At 44.4% G+C, this 23112-nt stretch overlaps 1 protein-coding gene across 7 annotated transcripts; it reads left to right on the top strand.

Moving 5' to 3' along the window:
* The first annotated feature begins 460 nt into the window (after nt 1-460).
* ppp1r13bb (protein phosphatase 1, regulatory subunit 13Bb) lies at nt 461-22161 on the top strand. Of its 7 annotated transcripts, none has more exons than XM_076084584.1 (19): nt 461-566; nt 1076-1248; nt 6585-6732; nt 7515-7634; nt 8649-8719; nt 12032-12133; nt 13188-13362; nt 13521-13720; nt 13844-14008; nt 14216-14408; nt 14933-15061; nt 16840-16973; nt 17127-17589; nt 17952-18697; nt 18775-18927; nt 19021-19154; nt 19255-19421; nt 19583-19782; nt 20098-22161. In XM_076084584.1, exons 2-19 carry the CDS (start codon nt 1240-1242, stop codon nt 20137-20139), a joined length of 3351 nt encoding a protein of 1116 aa, XP_075940699.1. In that variant the 5' UTR covers nt 461-566; nt 1076-1239; the 3' UTR covers nt 20140-22161. The 7 variants fall into 7 exon arrangements, with proteins under 7 accessions (XP_075940699.1, XP_075940704.1, XP_075940701.1 ...); XM_076084589.1 differs by having other exon boundaries at nt 480-817; nt 13844-13984; nt 18775-18912; XM_076084586.1 differs by having other exon boundaries at nt 480-817; nt 13844-13984.
* The last annotated feature ends 951 nt before the right edge of the window (nt 22162-23112 follow it).

Below are 23112 nucleotides of genomic sequence, written 5' to 3'. Positions count from 1 at the left end.
TGTTGGCAAAAGGAAAAATCAATATAGGAATATGCAACCTAGAAGCAAAAAATATAAAAAACGTGAAACAAGTCATTGCAATAACGCTAACAGCACATCATGACGGACCCGTCAACAACGTCTAGATAGATAGATGCTAGATTATGTATAATATAAGGAGTATTCTGTTTGATTTTGGAGAAATAGTTGAGAAATAGTTGTGATTTCAGGTTGGAGAAACCTGAAATCACAACCTGGGACCCTGACGGTTGTCGTTAGATTCTTGACATTCTACGTCATTCCCTTCTATGTTTCTTATTTTAATACACGTGACACTTTTACATTACACTTACATCTCACTTGTTTATAGTACTGTTATCTGTTCGTTTGTGCACTTTATTTTATATTCTATTGTACATTTTATTATGTTTCTACTTTGTTTTGTTTTTTTACGTCGACGTGACGCTCTCTCGCTGCTGCGGTGAAGCCCCGCCCCTCCCGCCGTCAACAACTGGATTCCAGCTATTTGTATTTTTCGTCAAACTAGCGCTGCTAGCTATGTCCAATTGCTTTCGTATAAAAACGAGGTAGCCTGTTCAGATATACGTTTTGTTAATTGTTGTCTGCTTAAAACACTCTCCGTCGATATAGCTCCTGCCCGATGTGCAGTCCAATGCAAGCTAAAGGACCGACGAAAGCGGATAAATTGCCTTGCACACGGTCCTTTAGCCGCCTGTGAGACCAGCTAACAGCTAACACCGTAGTAGAGATCTCGTTAGCTGGCTGGCTGACGTAGCTCTGATTTACTCCGCGAAACAATGAATTGTCTCTGACATTTGTGAGTATAATCCATGTGTTATGACTTCGTAATATCAAATAACTGAATGCAATTTGTTACGAGTCGCTTCAGCGTTGCTTTCCGAAGCTAGCTGCTAGCTGCTTTCCGAAACCATCGCTTGTTTGTAGCAGCAGCTGCACAGAGCCACGCCTGGGCCCTTTAAATCCCTGTTTGAGGCTGATACCATTAGGTGTTATTTCACCTGTCAATGTTCAGTTGTACAGCACTGGAAATAACTCCAATGTTTTGGTTTCACAGAGAGGACTGAGGCCCAGTCGGTTGTCACATTGGAGTAAAGCAGAGCCCAGAAATAGCAAAGGTGGGACTTTGGTGACTGCGGTGGTGCCATTGAGGATAAGCGGGTGAGCCGTCAGTCAACTTGCCGATGAACCCCTGGTTTTAAACCTGCCGCAGCTGCCAATATGATGCCGGTAAGTGCACACAATCCCTGCTCCCCTGTCATAAATACATGTAATTTACTCACGCATTTATATTTTCAACATCAGTGCCTTAATAACTACTGATTGGTATCCTCACGTTTGTTCAAGTCAGGTATCATGCTCTCCAGAGGAATAGCTTTACAACTATCTTTTAATCTGGCTCTGTTACATGTGGAAGGGTCTTCATTCATAATGTGAAGGATTGTCATTAGGTACCCCTGGCTAAAAATATAACAGAATAAAGATCAAGAGCACAGTTTGACTCGGACTAACAATGCTCACAAGATTAATATCTGTCCATATGCCTTTCCCACTCGGCTAATCTATAAGTGAGACCACTTCCTAGAATGGAAAAGCTTTATTTAATCTACTATGACGTTATCTGTGCACCATTGTACTCTATATCTGCAGCCTCATGACATAGTTGCAGGACTTCTATATTTTTGGCATATGGCATATGATTGTGGTATCAGAAGTCTGTTTGCTTTGTGCACAAATAATAGAGTATGTTTTCCTGCAAATGTGTGCAGTATTGAACAAGTAGAATTATTCCTGCATATTACAATAGGACAGGTTCATTTCACATATCTAGAACGGTAGGTACAGTCGGCTTTGACACATGTTAAGTCTGTAACCTATTTTCATTCAGTTGTTTTCTCTGGTGTTATTGTTCAAGAAGCTCCGTGTCGCAAAGAACAGAATACCTGAATGGTAACACCATCGCAGTCCTGCTTTGTCGGGACCTCTTTTGTTATCTGTTGTGCTGAGAATGCAGTGGTGAATTGTGGGAAAAGTGAACGCAGCCATTCTGGCCTTCAGGGAGGGGGGGGGGGAATCATGAACTCAGACGCAGGATAAGTTTACAGTAGGTTCAGTGTAAGGTGTCGTCATAAATGGGAGTGATTCCTGGCCATTCATCTTTCTGATCATTTGTACACAACTTCAGAGAGTTTTCAAGAGTACACGGAAGTCACTGCAGCCGTCAAGTTCTCCGGATCGACTGCGCTGGTTGCCTCTGTAGACGTTTGCACCCTGTGGCACCAACAGGCTATCAGAGTCAAAGAGCCAGTGGAGCAGATGAGGCAGCCCCGCACTCGGGTCTCGCGTGACTGCGGCAGCCAATGAGGCCGCGGCAGATCTAGGTCTGTGTGGCTGCGTCGACTAATGCTCTGTTGTTAAGGGGAACTTTTGAGCCGAGTAGATTGTCAAGTAGCATTACTCTCACACAGTGGAGCCGGGCAGAGCTCGACTTACAGCGAATGTAAACATTGCATCTTACTGACGCTTTTTTGGAGGTGTGCTGGTTTTAAATGACATCAGCCCGGCCGTCACAGTTATATCATGAAGCACTTGTTATTAAAAATTACAATACCGTAAGTTTAATGTATCACTGTTTAACTCCCACCTGTTTAAAACAGATCTCCTTTGTTATTAGTTGAAGAAGTAGACAATATTTATTTGATTATTCTTCCTCTCATGCACATTAGTCAGCTTTCAAACAAAGGGACTCATACTTTAGATTAAATCGAATAAGAACCTGATACGTTCCCATGCTTTTGTCCAGATTTATATTTTCTCTTAGTCGAGAACAGTCACTTTATTGTAATGCAGCGTCTAACGCCAGGAAATGACCACACTTATGCCATATTACGATATCTCAGAAACTGTATGTTTCTAGTTGGATACAGGCAGCCCACATACAGTACGAGGATGATCCCCTTCTTGCCTCTACATGGCAGTGCGCTGACCTGCTTGCCAGTCACAGCTGCAGCCAAAGTATTCTCATTAGCAGGGAGTCGCTGGTGTTGCAGCTACTGGCACATCCAGAGGACAATTTTCCAATAGAAGGACTTATCGGCACCCTCCTCCACCACCCTGTGACTCCCCCCCCCCCCCCCCCCCCTCTCTCTTACTGTTTGTTTCTCTCTAGCTCACTCTCCCCCCCTCCCTCCCTCCCTCCCTCCCTGAATTACACATACAGCAAGTGGTTTTTTTTCCCTCCCAAGTCTCCTCTGCAGCAGTTTTCAAATGCGCGCACCGCTGTCGGTTTCAGAGGTTTTGCTCGGGATGGCATAAACAATTAAGTTGCATGCCCGCATGAGCGACGGTGCTACGATGAAGAGGTTTGTGACTATAGTGCTACGCAGCCTCGTTAGCCTCTCCAAGGAAAACCCCATTTGGGCAAAGGAGCACCACCGGCCACCAAAGAAGGAGATCCGGAGGAAACGGAGGGCGGTCAAAAGAGCCAAGACCATGGGCAGACGCAACTTAGTGAGGGCGGTTGGTATTTCTCCAGTGGTCAGTCAGCTGCATCACTGGTTTCTCTTTTCTACGCTCTGATTTACGTGAAGGTGTATTTTAGGATATTCGGTGTGGGCTTTTCGGGACAAATTTGCACCGTAGTTGTGTTCTCTGATTGGTTAATTGCGTGTCCTGATTAATTGAACTGTTTTTATATTGTTACAATATTTAATGACATTTTCTTTGCTGTTGTATTTCTTACATTGAACACTATCGTAAAACGTAAATGTGAGTATAAGGATGCACAATATTTCCACCATAACTAATTCAAATAGTGGCATCAGTTTAATCTGTATTCAAAGTGATGTTGTTGATGCCTCGCTGGGCTGTTTTGTGTCCAGTAGTATGTTGTCTTGTTATCCAGCTGGGTGCTCTCCAATGTCCCTCAGGGATTAGCAAAGTAATTATCAGTAAAATGTAGACATAACTAGTCCCTTACTTACCCCCCATTTTTTTTCAGTTAATGCTCTTGCAGATCATTACATCCATTGCTAGTCTGTCATGGGTTTTAATAAACACTGTAAGAAGCAACATGAAGTCATAGAAGGATGCACAGCGTTGCTCCAGCACCCTTTCATCATACATAGTTTCTGAGTTTGGCAAAAATATGAGCGTTTAGACTCATAATCATCCGAATTAAATTTGCAGAGGCTCCCAAGCACAAAGTGATTACACTGTTTCAGTTTGGCTGCTGCAGAAAATGTCAATGAATCACACAGCTGCATTATTAAAGGCTGAGTCACTTTGTCTCGGAGAAACTCCCGGAGTAATAATGTATACGTAGCTCAGTGACTAAACTTAGATATCGTACGATGTGCACTGACAATTATTGTATCGCTACAAATGCACCCCGAGGCCACACATACAGTTATGCACCAATGCAACTCCATCGGAGCACCTACTCAATGCAGCTGATACATCAAGTAAAATGGTGTTTGGTGGGTCTGATGTGTTCCTAGTTGGAGGGTTTGGTTCATTGATTAGGTTTGATGTTGTAGACTATGGTTTGACACTGAGCCACATTTAAACAAAGTGCTGTGTATGTGTCTATACGTCAAGAGTAGGTTAACAGAGCCCTTATATAGTAGTGTTCCATTTTAAGTCTTAATCTTTGCTTTATTATTGAACTGTTTTTTTACTGTTATGTTCAACCAGTGCAGCATGAGCACCAACTGTGAAAGCTGAAGGTTAAAAGCAAACTACTGAAATACAGAGAACCCAGGTTCCAGCTGAACTCGAGATAAAAATCTGTCTTTTCAAACTTTTACGTCATTTTGAACATCCCTCCAAACTCTTGGCTTTGCTGTAGACATATTCTCCATTCTGGCTCGCTGCACTTTATTTTGTGGTCTCTTCACAGTCCTGTTTATCTGTTGTGAATGACACAAAAAGTGAGGCCTGTCACATGAAACAGGAAGGCACACCTTACCCCCCCCCCCCCCCCCCCCCCCAGAGTGCCTTGTGCCACAGAAAACAATGAAAACCTGGCAGTTGGAAAAACACCCCGTAGATGTGCTGTAACACTGGGTTTTTGAGTTTTGCTTGTCTTCATTGAATTATTGTAGCAAAGAAGTCAAAGATTATGTGGACTGGTCTAAACCAGGCAGATGGGAAACATCAAATTTATTAAAATACCATTTAACATAACAGAGTTTGATGGCTTATATTTCTCTCTTATTTGTATATAAAGCACTTGAGAGGACATTTTCCACTCTCATCCTGTGTTATGGCTTTATTCAACCAAGATGTTGACTAATCATACGATCCACATACTAGATGTTTATCCAGAAAATGTTTACCCCCCCGCACATTTTACATCCTAAATTCATGCCTGACAGATGTATTTAACCCAGTGAGTCAATACTTTGCACTGAATCTTCTTAGATGTGTTTTTATCAACTTAGACCATCTGGATTTGGGGATTTCTGTTGCCTTCTTCCAGCTTTCATCCTTTAGGTTTAACTGTGTGTGTGTGTGTGTGTGTGTGTGTGTGTGTAATCAAGCGTCTGTCTGCTGACTAGTCTAAAAGGAAAATCTAATTATATCTATAGGGGCCATTAGTTACGTCTGTATTTATCTGTGTTTATATTGGGAGCCTCCCTCAAGTTGACCACGGGTGGATTAGTGTGGCAGGTAAACTCTATATGGGGCAAATATGCTGACATATTAATTGCATTATTTAATCTATAAAATGCCAAAGAATGCCCATTACAAGTTGATTAATGTCGGAAAAGTGTTTATTTTGAAGATACAAAATTCAACCAACTAGGCCTAGAGTTAGATTTACAGAAAATTCAGGCCTATATCACAATCAGTACTTTATGGATGAGCCCAAAGGACATGCATATATAGGTCATATCATAGACATTGCTGCCACTTTGCCTCGTCACCTTACTAGTCGGCTGGGGATGTAGACTTCATAGTGTTGTCTGATAGCTGCAGGTACAAACGAGCACTTACAGCCGTCTGAACACTCTCAGGTGATTGCTTGAAGATGCTGCATTTAGGACGAGGTTCATTTCAGTCCTCATCGTGTCCTCCGGCTCCAGGCTGTTACATTTAGCCATTTAGCAGCTCACATTTAGGAGGATATATTTAGGATAGTTTCCTCAGACATCCATTGACTCAACCTGTCCTAAAAGTTGTTTCTTGAGAACTTAGAAAAAAAAGTGTGTTATCTCTGCTATCTCTACAGCTTTGACTGTTATGAGAGTACATACAGGAGCATGTGGGGGCTTGTGCTGCTATGTCTTACCTCCCAGGCTGAATGGTCTTCAACGCTATGGCAGGCCGTAATCATAGGAAACAGAAACGTGGCAGGCACAGGCATGAGTCCACCAGCAGCTCAAACTAACAGTCGGTGCTGGTGGACAGCAAAATGTCGCATCAGCAGACTGGGCTTTGTCCTTTTAACCGCAACATCAGACAATGACGTATTTTCAAACGGAGCACATTCACATGTGATGCCATCTCTAAGTTTAATCTGCCACTGTGTTTCAATGTCTTGCGTTGTGTTCCTCTTTCAGATGATATTGACGGTGTACCTCAGCGATGGAGAACAGGCGGTGACCGAGGTGCCCATCACCCCCGAAACAACGTGCCGCGATGTCGTCGAGTTCTGCAAAGAGCCCGGCGAGAGCGGCTGCCACCTGGCTGAGGTCTGGAGAGGCAACGGTAAGAAGGGGTCGGAAAAAAAGCGAGCTCTTATTTTCTTGGGTGGGTGTCACCACCAGTAATGCGTGAATCATGAAACTCCATTATCACCGAGCTTGACACTTCACTTACAGGCGCAAGAGTTTAATTATAAGAAGCAGTAGCCTTTAGCCTTCCTCATTAATGTGAAAACAAGAACTTCATTAAAGAAAGTTCAGTTGGTGAGCAGAAGATCCTGGAGGAACCATAGATAAGGCAGAAGTTTCACACCCTCAAAGAGAATAAAGCTATTATCACACTACAATAATACAACACATGTTGGTACAGTCCACAGCACTGTCACAACAGATTCTACTCGGTCCAAATGATTTGCTCCCATCACCACAGTCGTGCTGACACACCCGGTGTTATCAGCATTTTTTTGCTGAGGGGCCACTCCGCTGTTGAAAATGACATCCCAGCCAAAGGGCTTTATTAACCCTCGTTATGCAACCGCGTTCGGCTGGCGCCTCACAATGCAGCCGTCTGCCCCCGAAACCTCCTAAAACCTCTCTGTCTCTGTCTCTTTGTCGCTCTATGCCCACAGAGTGCTGTCCTCTTGAAATGTAAAAAGTAGTTATTCATCAATCTCAGTGGTCCCAGATTTTGTAGGGATACCATCACTTTTATTTAATGTTGATTTAGTTCTGAAAACAACACACAGACAGCATAAAGCAATAACGATACATTTTATTTATTGGCACCCCAAAGGTCGATTTACATCAAATATGTTTTGACAAATCTTAACTTTTCTGTCTCTGTAGAGCGAGCGATCCCCTTCGAACACATGATGTATGAACACTTGCAGAAATGGGGGCCTCGGAAACAAGAAGTAAAGTTCTTCCTCCGGCACGAAGATTCACCAACGGAGAGCAGTGATCAAGGTGCGTGTTGTCGCAGTCTCCTCGTGTCGGGAGGTTTTTCTGCTCTGTGAGGAGTCTCTAACGAGGCGGGAGGAGTCAAGGCAACACCTGACACCTGTTCCGGCTATGGACGCTGGTATTTAGGGCTTTACCAAAAGACTATTATACGTTCAAACTGAGCTGCTATTGAGGTTTTTGATTTACGCTTCAGTTGTGTGAAACATGAATATAGGGACATAGGGAAACGGTTGCCAAGTCTTTATCTGCAGATATGCAGGTTTAAACATGCAAATAATGCATCAATAGATGTGCAAAAAGTCAACGTTATGGATGAAGCTTTGAATTATCGGTACGTCCCTTCTGGTGTCAGTCAATGTTGTGTAATGAAGTTTAATTGATGCTTGATGGGGCATGTCTAAGGAATCTAACATTGCCCCATTTTCACACACACACACACTGCATGACTTGACTCGTTCTTTGCATGTGTTTGGGTGGAGTATAGCAACGTAAACATCCAGGTGTAAAAGGCATCCAAGCTTAAAATCAATCACTGAGACCTGCTCTGCACATGACCAGATACTCACTGAGGCACATTAATACTCGGTGCACACGCGTGGACATATAAAGGAAGTACACACAAAGTTAACAAACTCATTCTGGGGAGATTCTGATCTGATTCGTATTTGATTTAAATGTGGAACCTGACTAAGAAAGTGTATTTTTGCAGCAAAGGTGCCATCAAGATATCTGGTGATTTATTTAGAAGTATAGCAGAAGTGGTTCTTTTTATAATCTCTTCCTGTGAGGTTTTAATCATTTACTCTCATCTTTCCATCAAGCATTTCTTAAAAAAAGAGTTTGAGTTCGGTGGCTTTAGTCAGCAGTGCCTGGCCCAGCTCTTAAATGTTTCTGTCATGAGCAATCATGTCAGGGAACTTTGAAACTATTCTTGACAATGGCTGTTGCCTCTGAATCTGTGTGTGTGTGTGTCTCTGCCCTGCCTGTCTTTGTGATGGAGACTGTTTCTTTTTTCAGGGAGTCAGCAGTCTCAGGATCAGACGAGTCGCAGAAGTGGAAACACCGGAGAGAAGCACAGTGAGAACGGGGTGAGACTTCATTAGTATTATCTAAATTATGTTAAAATAGAAAATGTACTTTTACAGAACAAACCAGGTCCACAGGCCGTCGTGAGATCCCTCAGCCTGGCTGCACAATCATATATATAACCAGAGAGACAAAAAAGAAACCAAAAAAATATGAATAGATTACTAAAACCAAAATATTAAATTCTACCCCCCCTTAAGGACTGTACAGTGAGTATCTGTGGATCCGTGATTCTGATTTGTACGCCAGTGTTTGAGGGTAACATCACAGACACTAGTGATACAGACATGCTCCGTGTCCACAGAGTATTTCCCCGTCAGGTGTCCCCGTTGTTGTGCATGTTGAGCTCTATAGCTTTAGGATGTGTGTTCTAGAAAATATGAAAGACTCTGATAAGAGCAGCCTCTGGCATCCTTTCTCTCTCTCTCTCTCTCCGACCATCTGTCCCAGATTTCACAAAAGCAAAGTGTTGCGGTCAAGGAATCGTAACTAATTCAACCTTAAGGGTGGAGGGAAGAATCCAGCGCAGCAGGAAGTGGAGGGATTGTTGTTTTTTGTTTAAAAAAAAAAAAAAAAAAAGATTGTAGCACAAGAGCACCCAGAGGCCATTCCTGCTATTATATGAAAAAAAAAAAAAGTTGTGACTCTGAGGAAGTACCATACGGTAATATATATATATATATATTTATATATATATATATATATATATATATATACACAGATACAGATCTAGAAATCTGCGATTGTTCAACTCTTGGCCGGCATCATGCTACTAACCTAAAAATCACACAGCAAGCACAAACATCTGTTTTTATCGTCACTGTCGGTTCTACGTTATCAGCTGCACAGCCGGCTCTGCTTAACCTCCCAAGTGCCGAGGCTCAGTTGTGTCCGAGTTTCTTCCTGATATCTGATTTAGAGGATTATATCAGTCGGCCTGCCGGATGATATAACGGGCCCTAAGAGGATCATTGCTTTGGCTTTTCCACGGGCTGCTGCCCAAACCCCCCCCGGGGGGGTCTTCCTCTCCACCACGCAGCGCTGATCCTCCTCTGAGAGCGACGCTGCCTCGCAAAGAGCAGAGGGGCCTCAAGGGAACGCTTCCACCATCGCACGCATTCTCAATACTTTTTTTTTAACGTCACAATTTTAGCATCCAGGCTTGGTGATGATGATGATGATGATGACAGCTTCTTGGCAGTGTTGAGACTTCTCATTTCCTTTGCCCAGAGCTGAAATGATGTATGAACATGTATCACAGCCGACTGACTATCTTTTGGCTTTCGGACTTTTGGTCGAACAAAAAAAAGCAATTGGAAGACTTTTCTCAATTTTGACCGACATCAGTTGATTTATCAAGAAAATAATCAATATATTAATCAGTAATAACTATAATTGTAGTCCCATCTCTATATAGGCTCATGTCAATTAGATGATGATAATTTGCATTATCTCTTAATCTGCAGTTAATGTTCTTGATTAATCGATAAACCCTTTGGTCTGTAGAACGTCAGATAATAGTTAAAAATCACAATTTCCTAGTTCAGAAACACTACAAGATGAATCTATTATCAAAGGAGTAGAGTTTTTATTTCCTGTTGATCAAATCAAATAATCAGCTCTTACAGAGTTCTTTGCTCTTCAGAACATCATTACACAAGTAATACTCATGAATAACTCGGTTATTTTACTCTGAAACATTATCCCGATGATTATTTTTATTAATAGGATCATTTGAGCCATAATCATGGATTGCTCTCCATTCCAGATATGCACTAATCTATACAGTAGTCGGAGCATCAGTGAGGCCGAGGCTGCTCTGCTTCCCGGTGTTTCTCCAACTCCCTCTTCATCACGTCTGAGGGCATGTGTGTCTGTTTCTCCCTCGGGTGAATCCTCACTGATGCAGTGTTGCCTTAGTGCATTTGAGCGTGTGTGTGTGTGTGTGTGTGTGTGTGTGTGTGTGCGCCAGTGGCTTCCCTCGCTTTCTACATCTCGAGTTCGGTTGAGTCACCTCCTCCCCCTCCCTCCTCCCTCTGAGTCTTCCTAGACACACTCCTATCTAAATGCCAGGTAGGAAAACACTGTGTGAGTCACACGGACAAAGCTTAACGCGGTGTCCGTGCCAAATTGTCTTTTTAAGAGACGAGATGATGCACGACGCGTATTGCTAAAGTCAAATTGTTCCCAAAAAGAAGCATGTAGCAACACGAGTCACAAAATGTCTGCCTGTTTAATCGAGTGAGAGCAGTGCATGCAGTATTCTTGTGTGGATTTAATTATATTATCTGTTTTTCATGTCATCATCCTCTCCATGCCTCTCACTGATCTCACGTTTTTTTAAGAAGCTCCCTTTCTGAACCACCGTTCTTTCCTGCATCGTCTCCTCTCTCTTTGAACACACCTCCTAGAGGCAAAGACTTGGAAGCACTTCAGCGTGTCAGTATTTCGGTTTAGAGGACTGTACTCGCTCTCAGTGTGCTGTGTTATTGAAGAGCAGTCCGCCGGTGTGTTGACGGCAGCAGCTGCTTTTGGGAAATTCAGAAGTCTGTAGAATGATAGTTGATCGGGTTCCTTTATTCTGTGAGCTCTCGAACAAACACACACGGGGGCTGAAGAGGAGGATTTCATTGAAAATGTTTATGGAGGTGAATGTCTAGTGAAGCCAGTTCTACTCTTACGTCTACTAGCTTGGTTTACATTATATATAATCCCTATACCTTTTTATATTTATTAGTTGCGTAGTTGTATTTCTCGCTACAGTTCCAGCTGAAAGGATTAGTCGATCAACAGAAAAGCCAGAGAGCTGAACTCTGCTGCTGTTTGAGCCTCTGGCTGCTGAAATCAGAAACCTTTTAAAACCATTTCTGCAAAATGCCTTTTGCGTAACTTGTTTCTTTATTCTCATGTAACGTTTTTAGCTCATTTTTATGCGCTTATTGACTGCATATTTGTCTTAAAAGTGCTATTTCATCAAGTATCCGTTCCATAAATGTCACAAAGATTGATGACACTACATGGGATCTCATGTTCTCCCAAATACCATTTAGATGTTTTAGGTACTGAAATGGAACTGTTCACCTTCTAGCTTTAGCTCACAGCTAATGGAAGAGCTAGCTTATTGAACACAATTGACATTTAAATAGTTTTTTTTATCCTCATGAATGCAAACTTTCAGTGGTGTTTTAATAGTATAGAAGCACTCAACAAGCACTTACTGTTTGAAATGTTTGCAAGCCCTTATGGGTCATCAGTCCCTGTTCAGATTTCAGTGTGTTGTTGACCGATTCGTGTGTGTGTGTGTGTGTGTGTAGGTGGGGAATCAGCGCGTGGAGCTCACGATGTCAGAGCTGCAGGAGATGGCCACGCGGCAGCAGCAGCAAATCGAGGCTCAGCAGCAGATGCTCGTCGCAAAGGTAAAGCCTTGTCTTCGTTATTTTATCTGAATATGAATCATCCCGCTGAACATTTATAACTGTCTTACATTCAAAATATGCTTCTTACTATTCCTACTGGGGAACATTAGAGGGCACGCCTGTCCGCAGGCACACTATTCGTTGAAGCCCGACCATACAAAGCGCGCCATCTTCCACATTTTGCGTCGCGTACAGAGGTGCTCGGTAAGTCTGGAACTGGGCGTTAGTTCAAGGACAAGCAAGTTCAGTACACAGCCTGGAAACGTTCTGTTAACGAGAAGATGCACTACTGTGATCCAAAGAGGCCCACCATGACCTCAAACTGGGACAAACCGTTATGTAACAAATGAGATGGGAGGCAGAATGAGTCACTGTGCTAGGATTGTCCAGTTTGTCAGAATTCATAATTCATACCGTCTTTATAGAAACTCATGCACAAACATCGCTGTGTTTACTCGAGCGTGTAGATTATGCATGATTTTGAAGACCGAGGACTCTAGCTTTCTCACATCGGTTACAAAAAGGAGCTTTCATCTGGCAGTGGGAGGAATAAGAACCTTCACACAACCAGTCTACCAGTGCACCAACTCAAGTCTGACCGCCGTGCTTGTGGTGCACCGATCAGTCAAGACCAGTCAGCACGATGAAGCCCGCTGTAGACCCGCAGATAGAAAGACTTATTTATTGCCTTTGTTTTGGTGTCTCAGAATGTAGGCCCACATGAAGCCCTGCAGTCATTTGGAAACCTGGGGCTGTCATTTCCTATTTTAGGACCTGAACTGGAGCAGTTCTCAGTTGGACGGAGAGATGAAGTCATCTGACCCTGACTTCAGACAGTCTTGACACAGCATTTCATTTAGTGCATACAGTAGAGAGATTTAGCCTAGTTTCAGGGTACGTCTGCCACGGAGATATCTTGTAAGCTTTGGGGTGGCGCCTCGCTGGCTTTAGCATTGCGACGGCTCGCTCTGTTGGATGCAGTATGACGTCATTTGTACATTATTTGATTTCCCGTCGCCTATGAAACGTCCGTCTCTTGTCTGGTCCTCTGAAGGAGCAACGTTTGCGCTACCTGAAGCAGCAGGAGCGTCGTCAGCAGCAAACCGTTTCAGAGAGCGAGAAGCTGCAGAAGCTGAAGGAGCGCGTGGACAGCCAGGAGGCAAAGCTCAAGAAGATTCGGGCGATGAGAGGCCAGGTGGACTACAGCAAGGTCATCAACGGCAACCTGTGTATGTATACTTTCACTATGTACATCATTTACTAACCCATGCAGTTGTATATTTGAATCTAGTCACATCTAGAGCTAGGAAGAAAGATTGAGCTAACTTGCTAATTTGAAAGACACATAGGCTACAAATTATGTGGTTTCTTTATTCCTCTCATCCAGCGGCAGAGATTGAGCAAGTCAGCGGCCTGTTCCAGGAGAAGCAGGTCGAGTTACAGTCAGCAGTGCTGAGGGTTGAGCAGCTCAGCCTGCAGCTGGAGGACCTGCGGAGGGGAAAGCTCAACGGCATACAGACCGCCCTGGGGGGCCAAGTATCCGGCACTGCCGCCCTGGAGCTCCGTAAACTCTACCAGGAGCTTCAGGTAGAAATAAGTGCTTTTTTTAATGTTCGACTGTATTTGCTTTACCTCTGGCGACGGTGACGGCGGTATCTATTGTCGTAGTGAATCTATACGTGTGTTTGCGTCCACTTTTATCGCCCGCAGATCCGGAACAAGCTGAACCAGGAGCAAAACAGCAAGCTGAAGCAACAAAAGGATCTTCTCAACAAACGCAACATGGAGGTGACGCTCATGGACAAGCGCATCAGCGAGCTGCGGGAACGCCTCTACAAGAAAAAAGCTGAGGCACGTCAAAAAGAAAACCTTCCTGTAAGACTAAGAGCGCTCAACACTTCTCCTCATTCAGACTCTTTTTGGTGGAAATGCTTCTGACAAAAGCCCCTCTATGAGGAAAACTATTTACTTTAAGACATCATTTCTACTGACTCGTGTCATATATTCTATACATCTCCTTCACATCTTGATGGTTTCTCCAGTCAAGACTCCTGATAGTTGAATCTTTTCTGACTCTTATAGCTCAACAGAGCCAACGGGCCTCCCTCTCCCCAGCCAGCTGCTGGTACTCTGGGCCGTGTTGCTGCTGTTGGGCCCTACATCCAGGTTCCTGTACCGGGTCGACCGGAAGGAGGCTACACCATACCCGCTGATCCCCTGAAGCCTCAGACTCTGGGTGTTAATAACCAGGCCAACCAGGGCCGCACCAAGTCAGGTTGGTTGAAACCCATAAAATTACAATTGCAGTGCAGGATGCATTTCACTTTGAAACACAACTGTAGCAGTGGAAACCAGGTGATATATAATGTGTAGTTTTAATTGAAGATTTGAGTTTCTTGTATTTTTTTCCCTCTCATTAAGAAAGCAGGAACATGGTCATGGCCAGTTAGACGAAGCAGAAGAGAGGATAGTGTCTGGATTCAGTTACAGAGTAGATTGGATACATGTAGTCCCAGAAGCTTTACTACACATTTAACACATATTGCATGTCTGAAATTCCCTAACTGTTAGTTTTCTTCCTACCTGACTTCTCTGTTAATTCTCTGCCTGCACTTGATTTCATTTTTCCTTCCTCTCTAACCTCTCTCTCTACCTGTGTTGTGTGTACGGTGGTTCCCTTTCCTCTCCTCTCCTCCTCTCTCATGTGTCGGTGCTGTCCTTTTTTTCTTTGTGCTCTCTTTCTGTCTCACTGGATGCGGGGTGGTGGGGGGGGGGGGGGGGCAACTCTTCCTGGGGCAGACGGTGTGCGCAAGCCTCCCAGCCCTTGGAAGGTGTCTGATTTAGACATCGTTGTGGACCCGGTACCCCCGGCCCTTCCAGAATCACACCCGGGCACCGGAGCCTCCACTGGCTCTGACGGCACGTCCCGTGAGTGCACAGCGCTGCATTAACAAGGGATGGCACCTACTGAACCTTCTCTCTCGTGCACTGACTAATATCATAGTCGGTTTGATTGGCGACGAATTAAAGATGATCAAAACAAACTCACTGTAAAGGTAATGGAGCAGATTTTCTCCACCAGCGTACATGCACAGCTGGGGAATCTGAGGAGGAGACGAGCATCTGTGCCTGCTTAACATGAACAATGGCCGACAGATGGAAGCATCCTTGTTTGGCATCCTCCTGCTGGTGAGCCAGTTCTTTCTCCTCTAAACTGGCGAGAGCAAATGTTGACTTTTCATTCGGAGTGTTTCCTCTGTTGATTGGCGAATGACGTCAGAGTCGTGCAGGGTGCCATCTTGAAACACTTTGCTGCCATCTGCAGAAATGTGACGCTCCTAATCGTAGCTGACATAAAGCCTCGTATGAGGAAAGTGTCACTGACGAAGCACCGCCGATCCCCGTCTGCGTTGGTGCACCTCGGAGAAGGTTCAATGAGTCGAGTGCCTCGTAAAAATATACACGCACAAGATATTCTAACTTTATAACATCCCCCAGACCGACTAACCTCAACCATCGCTCCACATTCACACGACAACCGAGCTGTGGGAATCACTTTAGTTGTCAAACACTTAACATGCACAAGGAAGTGAACTTGTGCATGTTAAAATGTCACCGGATTGACTCCAACTGAGACCCAGTTCAAGCTGTTTCCTTTTAGACTCCCGTAGTGTCTGTAGAACTGCTTCATAATTACTGTAATTAATCTAAGAAAAGATTGGAAGCTGCTTCTTAAACAGATTTCCCAATCGGTCCCATTAATGTAGATCTACTTTATTGTTTGTTTATTTAAAGTTCCCTTCGGTACTAAAAAGAATATTGGAAATCTGAAAACCCATAATTGACTTTTGAGACTTTTTTGGGGTCTGGAAAGAGTCGGTTATTGTTGTTTTGTTGCGTCTTCTTTTTCTATCTTCTTTCTTTTCAACCTATACTTGCATCCGTTTTATCCTTCACATGTATTTTTTTTTTCCAAGTAATCACTTTTTGTCTTGGAGACAAACTACTTGCAGTCCTTGAATCTTCTACTAAATCGCAATTTAGTTGCAAAATACAAGTACGCAGTAGCACAACACTAATGCAGATCCATTCATCGCCATCATTGCTGTGAAGTGAAGGCTCAGGATTTTTATCCTATTGATCAACAGCTCCTCTCGCAACATGTAGTGTGTGCTGTTTTTGATAAATGTAACTTTAAGAAGAAAGTAGGACAACTTGCAAATCCTTTGTGCAAGAAATACAGAGACTTTGTAAACATTTCAAAAAAAGACGAACAGCTGACCATAAACAGTTTCCCCCGAAAAGTCACCTCGTAGAAGCGTTCTGTCTGTGGGGAAAGGTGTGTGTGTATTACCAGTGTTACAAGTAAATGGTACATCAAACTTTTCCCTTTACGTCAGAGCAATTGGCAACAATCAGTGTGTCTAAATGTCTCTTAATGGTGTCTGGTTAATAGGATAGGCTTTTCAAAATCCTGAACCCTCCATTCAATACCAGTCCTAGGTCAAAATGGTACAGATATGTGTTCTTGAAATACTCAAATTCCACTTTGTGTTTAATTGCACAAAGTCACATATTTCAAACGTCACCATTTAGACCTACCTCTGGTGGATATGCTTTCTGACTACCCTGAGTCGTTTCTCATACCACCTCAATCACTCGTTGCTCTTTTGCGACACACTTACTGTGTCTTGTTTGTTCCCCAGCCAATGATACAGGTTGGCCTACTTTAGGCAAGACCAACACATTTCTAAAGCCTCCTGAGAGACGAGACTCTGGGGCCGATACCCAGGGCAAGAGCCCTCCCTCAGGCTCCCCCGTCGCGCCGAGTGCAGAAAAGGTTCGTCCTCTTTCTTCTTCTCCGTCCAGTGTTCTGTAGCTGTTAATCACGTCTATAAGAAAAATGTTGTATGTGAGATTGTGCTAGAGATGAACTGTCATTAGTTCTAATATCTCTGCAAGAAATCATTTTTCCCCCATTGCTTCTTCCCAGGTGCTAGACTCCAAAATGGCTGTGTCCTCCCCTGCCATATCCAAGCCACAGCCGCCTCCCTATGGCTCCCACCTCATCCACGCAACCTCGGCCAGCTCCTTGGAGCGGCGCAAGGACGCGCCTCCTCCTCCTCCTCCTCCTCGCCCGCTCCCGAACCCGCCGGCTCCTGCTTGGCCCCGCGTCCCCCCCTCCACAGGCTCGTCCTCCCAGCAGATCCAGCAGCGGATCTCGGTGCCGCCAAGTCCCACCTTCCAGCCCAATGCGCCGCTGTTCCCTCCCGGGCTGAGCGAGCGACTGGACCCCCCGCCCGCTGTGGCAGTACGCCCCTTCATCCCAGACAGAGGATCGCGGCCTCAGTCGCCCCGAAAGGGCCCCCCCACCATGAACTCCAGCTCCATCTATCACATGTACCTCCAGCAGGCAGCGCCAAAGAGCCAGCCACTCAAGCCTGCTCTCAAAGCAGGTAAGAGCTGGGTTTGGAGAGATGTTGTGTCTCGTTCAATATTGCTGCTACTTGCTAGATCCAGTTTTGTCAAGTCAAGCCTGATGTTGCCTTACACATAAAATAATAATTCCAGTCTCTTCCACGCAGTGAGGCAATCAGCTACTTCATTAAAAACTGGTCTTAGATCAGTATCTGTATCTGTATCGGGACTGAAAAAGCCGAATCGGTGCATCCCTAGTAAAATGACCTCAAAGTAGCTGTTAGTCAGATCGGTAGTCTAAAATGTATTTTATGTAAATGTTTGACATCTAACCCATCGATACATTTTTGGCAGGTGAATCAATAATGATGATAATCCCACTCTCTCTGTTTGTCTCTAGTTTATGGGAAGCCTGTCCTCCCCCCCAGCTCGACTCCCCCCTCGCCTCTCCCTTTCGTCCAGGCCGGAGGGGCCTTCCCGTTGCTCCAAGGCCACCCGGGGGGTGAGGACGCTTTGGACGGAGAATTTGACGATCACGATTTCTTCCAGCACCACCCGGAGCCCTTAGCGCCTCCTCCTAGTGTGGAGAACATCCCCCGACCACTCAGCCCCACTAAGCTCACGCCCATGGTGCACTCCCCGCTGCGCTACCAAAGTGACGCCGATCTCGAGGTGCTCCGCAAAAAGCTGGCCAACGCTCCGAGACCGCTCAAGAAGCGCAGCTCCATCACAGAACCGGAGGGCCCCAGCGGACCCAACATCCAGAAACTGCTCTACCAGAGATTCAACACTCTAGCGGGAGGCATAGAGGGAAATGGAGTCGGTGGATCAGGAGGTGGCACCGGTGCGGGTAACGGAACGCCATTTTATCAGCCAGCCAATCCTCCCGCATATCTGGGAGGCGACTCAGACAACGGTAACCTCCCCTCTGAGCCACCGCCACCAGGGGCGCAGGAGCCGGGCTCCGAGGCTCCGCCTCCATCTACGAACGACAACGAGCCGCTGCCCTCGCCACCAGAGCTGGATCCTGCCGACGCAGAGGACGACAACAATAACAACACGGGAGGCTCTGAGGCGTCGCTGCCCAGCCCCGTGCCGGAGGTGACCACTCCAGAGGAGAGCGGCACAGGGGTCTCGCAGCTCCTGGTGAGAGATACGCCTACATAACAGTATTTAAGGAGAGATTTCAAATAAACAAACCAACGTCTCCTTTCTGTTCACAGGACAAGCGCACAAACCTGAAGAAGCCAAACTCTGAGCGCACCGGCCACGGCTTCAGGGTGAAGTTCAACCCTCTGGCCCTCCTGCTGGACGCCTCGTTGGAGGGAGAGTTTGACCTCGTCCAGAGGATCATCTATGAGGTATGTCACGACTGTGTGAGTATACTTTTGACTTATTTGCAATTGCACGCATTTGGGGACAAGCACTCATCTTTTCATCTGGGTCTTTCTTTCTTTTTTTGTCCTCAGGTGGAAAATCCGAGCACTGCCAATGACGAGGGCATCACACCCCTGCACAACGCAGTGTGTGCGGGACACCACCACATAGTCAAGTTCCTGCTGGATTTTGGGGTTAACGTCAACGCTGCAGACAGTGATGGATGGTGAGTGATGACTAAAGAAATGTAGTTAAGGTTGATTTGTCTGTTGCATCTCTTTCCATTTATATATACATAATGTTTATTTTCCCGTTTGTGCGAACAGGACTCCGCTCCACTGCGCCGCCTCCTGCAACAGCGTTCATCTCTGCAAGGTGTTGGTGGAGTCCGGGGCGGCCATCTTTGCCAGCACCATCAGTGATGTGGAGACTGCTGCGGATAAATGCGAGGAAATGGAGGAGGGTTACATCCAGTGCTCCCAGTTTCTATACGGTGAGAAACAAGCCATCAACACGTTGCAAATGAGCCCCGGTACTGTAATGCATCTCAGTGTTGGTTAGAAAAAGTGTTTTGGTTTTAACATTTTAAGATGCGTTTGTCTGTAAAGATACTGGTGTGATATTGACAGCCTGTTTTTGGACACTCTACTGCAGGTGTTCAAGAGAAGATGGGTGTAATGAACAAGGGGACAGTGTACGCTCTGTGGGATTACAAAGTTCAGAACCAGGACGAGCTGGCGTTCGGCGAGGGGGACGCCATCACCATTCTGCGACGACAGGACGACAGTGAAACGGAGTGGTGGTGGGCGCAGCTTGAGGACAACGAGGGCTACGTGCCCCGCAACCTGCTGGGGGTAAACAACAACATATATTAACTGTCACATTTGTTTATCCTTTTTATTGACTGAAGAGCTGAAGTCATTAGTGGTTTATTCGATGGGCAGAAAACTAATTGCCAACTATTTTGATATGTTTGATGATTGGTTATTTGAGTTTCATATGCTTAGATGTCATTGGTTGTTGTTGCTATTCTGTTTAATTAAAAAAGGATTCTGACAAATTATTCGAGTCATGGGTACCCAGAGAGAGAGAGAGAGAGTCAGTGACAAAGTACAAACCAGCAAACGTCACGTTAACATTTCTCCTGTTTCCGTTTGTGTTCTTTGCAGCTCTATCCTCGGATCAAGCCTCGTCAGCGCTCCCTGGCATAGTGTCTCACTCCACTGACCATCAGCTGAACTAGGAACAAAACCAAGAGCAGAGAACAATGGGGCCTGGTGCTCTGTCTTCTCCCCGTGGCCATAACCCTCCACTCCCCCTTGTGCTTCTCACAAAATCCTTTCTTTTTCTCTGAAGCAATGGGCACCAAAGTCTTGACACACATATTTACAGAAGCACACACTTACACAAGCACTCCGAAGGCTCTTAAACCACTCCATCCTGATCCCGCTCTCTCTCTCTCTCTCCTCCCACCTTTCAACCGATTGCTCCGTCATCGTCCCGACATGATTCACCCCGGTTCAGTGTCCGCTCTGTATCCGACATCGACTCGAAGAATAAAACACTAACCCGCGTCTCAGTATTTCTTGCAGTGTTCACACTTCTTCCGCCGTGAGTTCTGTGGTGGCACTGGTTGCATGACACTAAACGGGGACTGGAACGATCAGCCCTCATGGTGAGGAGACGACGCTGATTGTTGTTGTTGTTGTTGTTGTTGTTGGTGGTGAAATTGACTTTGAATTTGATCCCCTTGCACGAAAAACAAACAAACTGACACAGAAAAATGTGCTCTGTGTTTGATTTCGCTGTCTAACCACCAAAGATGAATATAGATTTTAACAATTACCCTCCAATCAGTAGTTCACAGCTCCTTCTAGATGTCGTCATGATTTAGAAAGGAAGAAGGAAAATGTTGTTGAGTATTAACTACACGGGCCAGTCCGAACAAATCAAACGTATTAAAGCAAAGATGAATATAGATTGTGTCATCTGTTCAGAACCTGGATGCAGGGTAATCCAGCTTTTCTGTTTTATGGCATTTCAAGATCTATTAAGCTGTGTGAAAAACTGAGTCTGGATGTTTGGTAATCTGAACGAATGCTGCAGTTTACGAAAGATACTGTGATGGAAATAATCAACAAACTGTATTTTGTTTTACCAAAAAAAGGTTGATTGAGAAGCTGTGACTGCATAACATCTGGAGAGTGTGTCTAAAACGGTACAAATGTCAACTATAACTTAATTTGGGTATTTAGGGATTGGGAAAAACAAGTTGTTTTAAATTCCACAGTGGTGAGGCTCCACAGCGACAGAAAGATGCTCGTTCTTGATGGTGTTATTGGGACATTCTTGCTAATTTTAAGTCTTTTACAGTCTGTATCGTGTTTTCAAACATTTACATTAAGTTGGTCCTCACTTCAAAGATTCATTCATTCATTCATTTTTTTCTGACTTCTGGCACCTGATTAGATTTCACCTTTAACTTGACAACATGGCAAGAAGATCATGAATTGCAAATAATGAATGAAGTCCAGACACTGCCTCAAAACCACTGAAATCATCACCCAAGCCATAATACAAACTGTGTTTACCACATTAGAAGTTCACACTCAATATCAATAACCTAGTTATTTTCTTCTACCAGCTGCTGAGCATGTCTCTGGTCATCTAATGCTGCAGGTATTTTTCTGTGGCTGTGACAAAACCCCACTTGAAACACTTAATCTCAGGACCACCATGGTGCTGCTGACACTGTTCCACCACTAAACTAGTGATCATATTTCTATTTGTATCTCTACAAACATCACCTTCATTTGAGCGCCATACCGAACAAAAACACAGTACAAAATTGGAAATAAATCTCTCAGCGATGGGCAAAAATGATTGATGGATGAAGAGAAGTTTATGTCTGAAATGTAAATCTGCTTCAGACCTGATAACCTTCTCCTAGTGCTGTTCCTCCAGCTGCCCCTCTTTCAGGTATTCACCATTCCAGTGACACTCATACATGTGTTATCACGTCATTGAACATCTAGAGTCCATCAACTTGTTCTGAGCCTTGAGTGTTATGCCAAGTGTGCTAGTGGCCCAGGCTCTACACGGCTTAATCTGTACATAGTGTGAGGAGACGTGCTATATGTTTGCTGTATGGACAAGTGGGCTTTCTGTATGAACGCTGTACTCGCAGATTGAATTATGTAAATGTGAAGAATAAAACAGAAGCTCTGGCATGACTGATGTCTTTCAGTGTTGCATCAGCAAAACAATGTTACATTTTAGGAATTGTGAAAATATTGTGAATGTTTCTTTTTCTATAATAACACGGCCATGAACGATTTACTGAGAAGCAGCTGTGTCTTAAGACATTTTACTTGTGAAAATGGAGAAACTGGTGAGAGGATTACCAACAAAGAGACTCACATAGAGGCTGTAGTGGGCCTAGTGTATCTAGTGGTCTAATGTCACCAAACAGACTGATATAGAGAAAGGATCTATTCCCTCAAAAGGTAAAGTAAGTCAACCAAAGTCAATGGGGAATTCAAAGATATTTTAGTTGCTTTTAAATCAGATGGAATATATACAGTGTAACATACCATTTTAATACAACAAGCAAAGACATTGTTTTTGTAAATGTACACTTCATGAATTCGATAGTAAAATCTTCAACCATTATTAAAATTAGATAACCTTGAACGTTAGTATTGTGAATTGTGAGTTTATTGCTGGTGTGTCTGCATTTGGGTCTAACTACAGTCCGTGACAGAATGCATGCCATGACTGTTCTTATGGCCTTTTTGTTGGTACAGCCGTTTTTAAATACAGTTCAAACTCTTTGTAAAAAAACAAAAAAATAGGTGTTTGGCTTGTAAACTTACACTTGTGAATCAATTTACGACTCAAATTATGGAGTTTACCTTTGGGCCACCAGATGGCACCACATTATAGTACATGAAGTAATAACTGACGCCAATCAGATGGTAAAATGTGACCCTCGCCACGGTAAATACATGGCCTGCTGTCTTTTGTACCGTGGTGAGGTGGTGCCCAAAGATGTTAATGCTGCCACTGCCACCATTAAGACCAAGCGCACCATCCAGTTTGTGGACTGGTGCTCCACTGGTTTCAAGGTTGGCATACCAGCCGCCCACTGTGGTTACTGGTGGAGACCTGGCCATGGTCCAGAG

This window comes from Anarhichas minor, unplaced genomic scaffold (genome assembly GCF_050575085.1).
Source record: "Anarhichas minor isolate MPS153535 unplaced genomic scaffold, ASM5057508v1 ptg000136l, whole genome shotgun sequence".
NCBI lineage: Eukaryota > Metazoa > Chordata > Actinopteri > Perciformes > Anarhichadidae > Anarhichas > Anarhichas minor.
The sequence above is the reverse complement of the archived record's forward strand: the minus strand, read 5'-3'. Positions and strand labels throughout refer to the sequence as shown.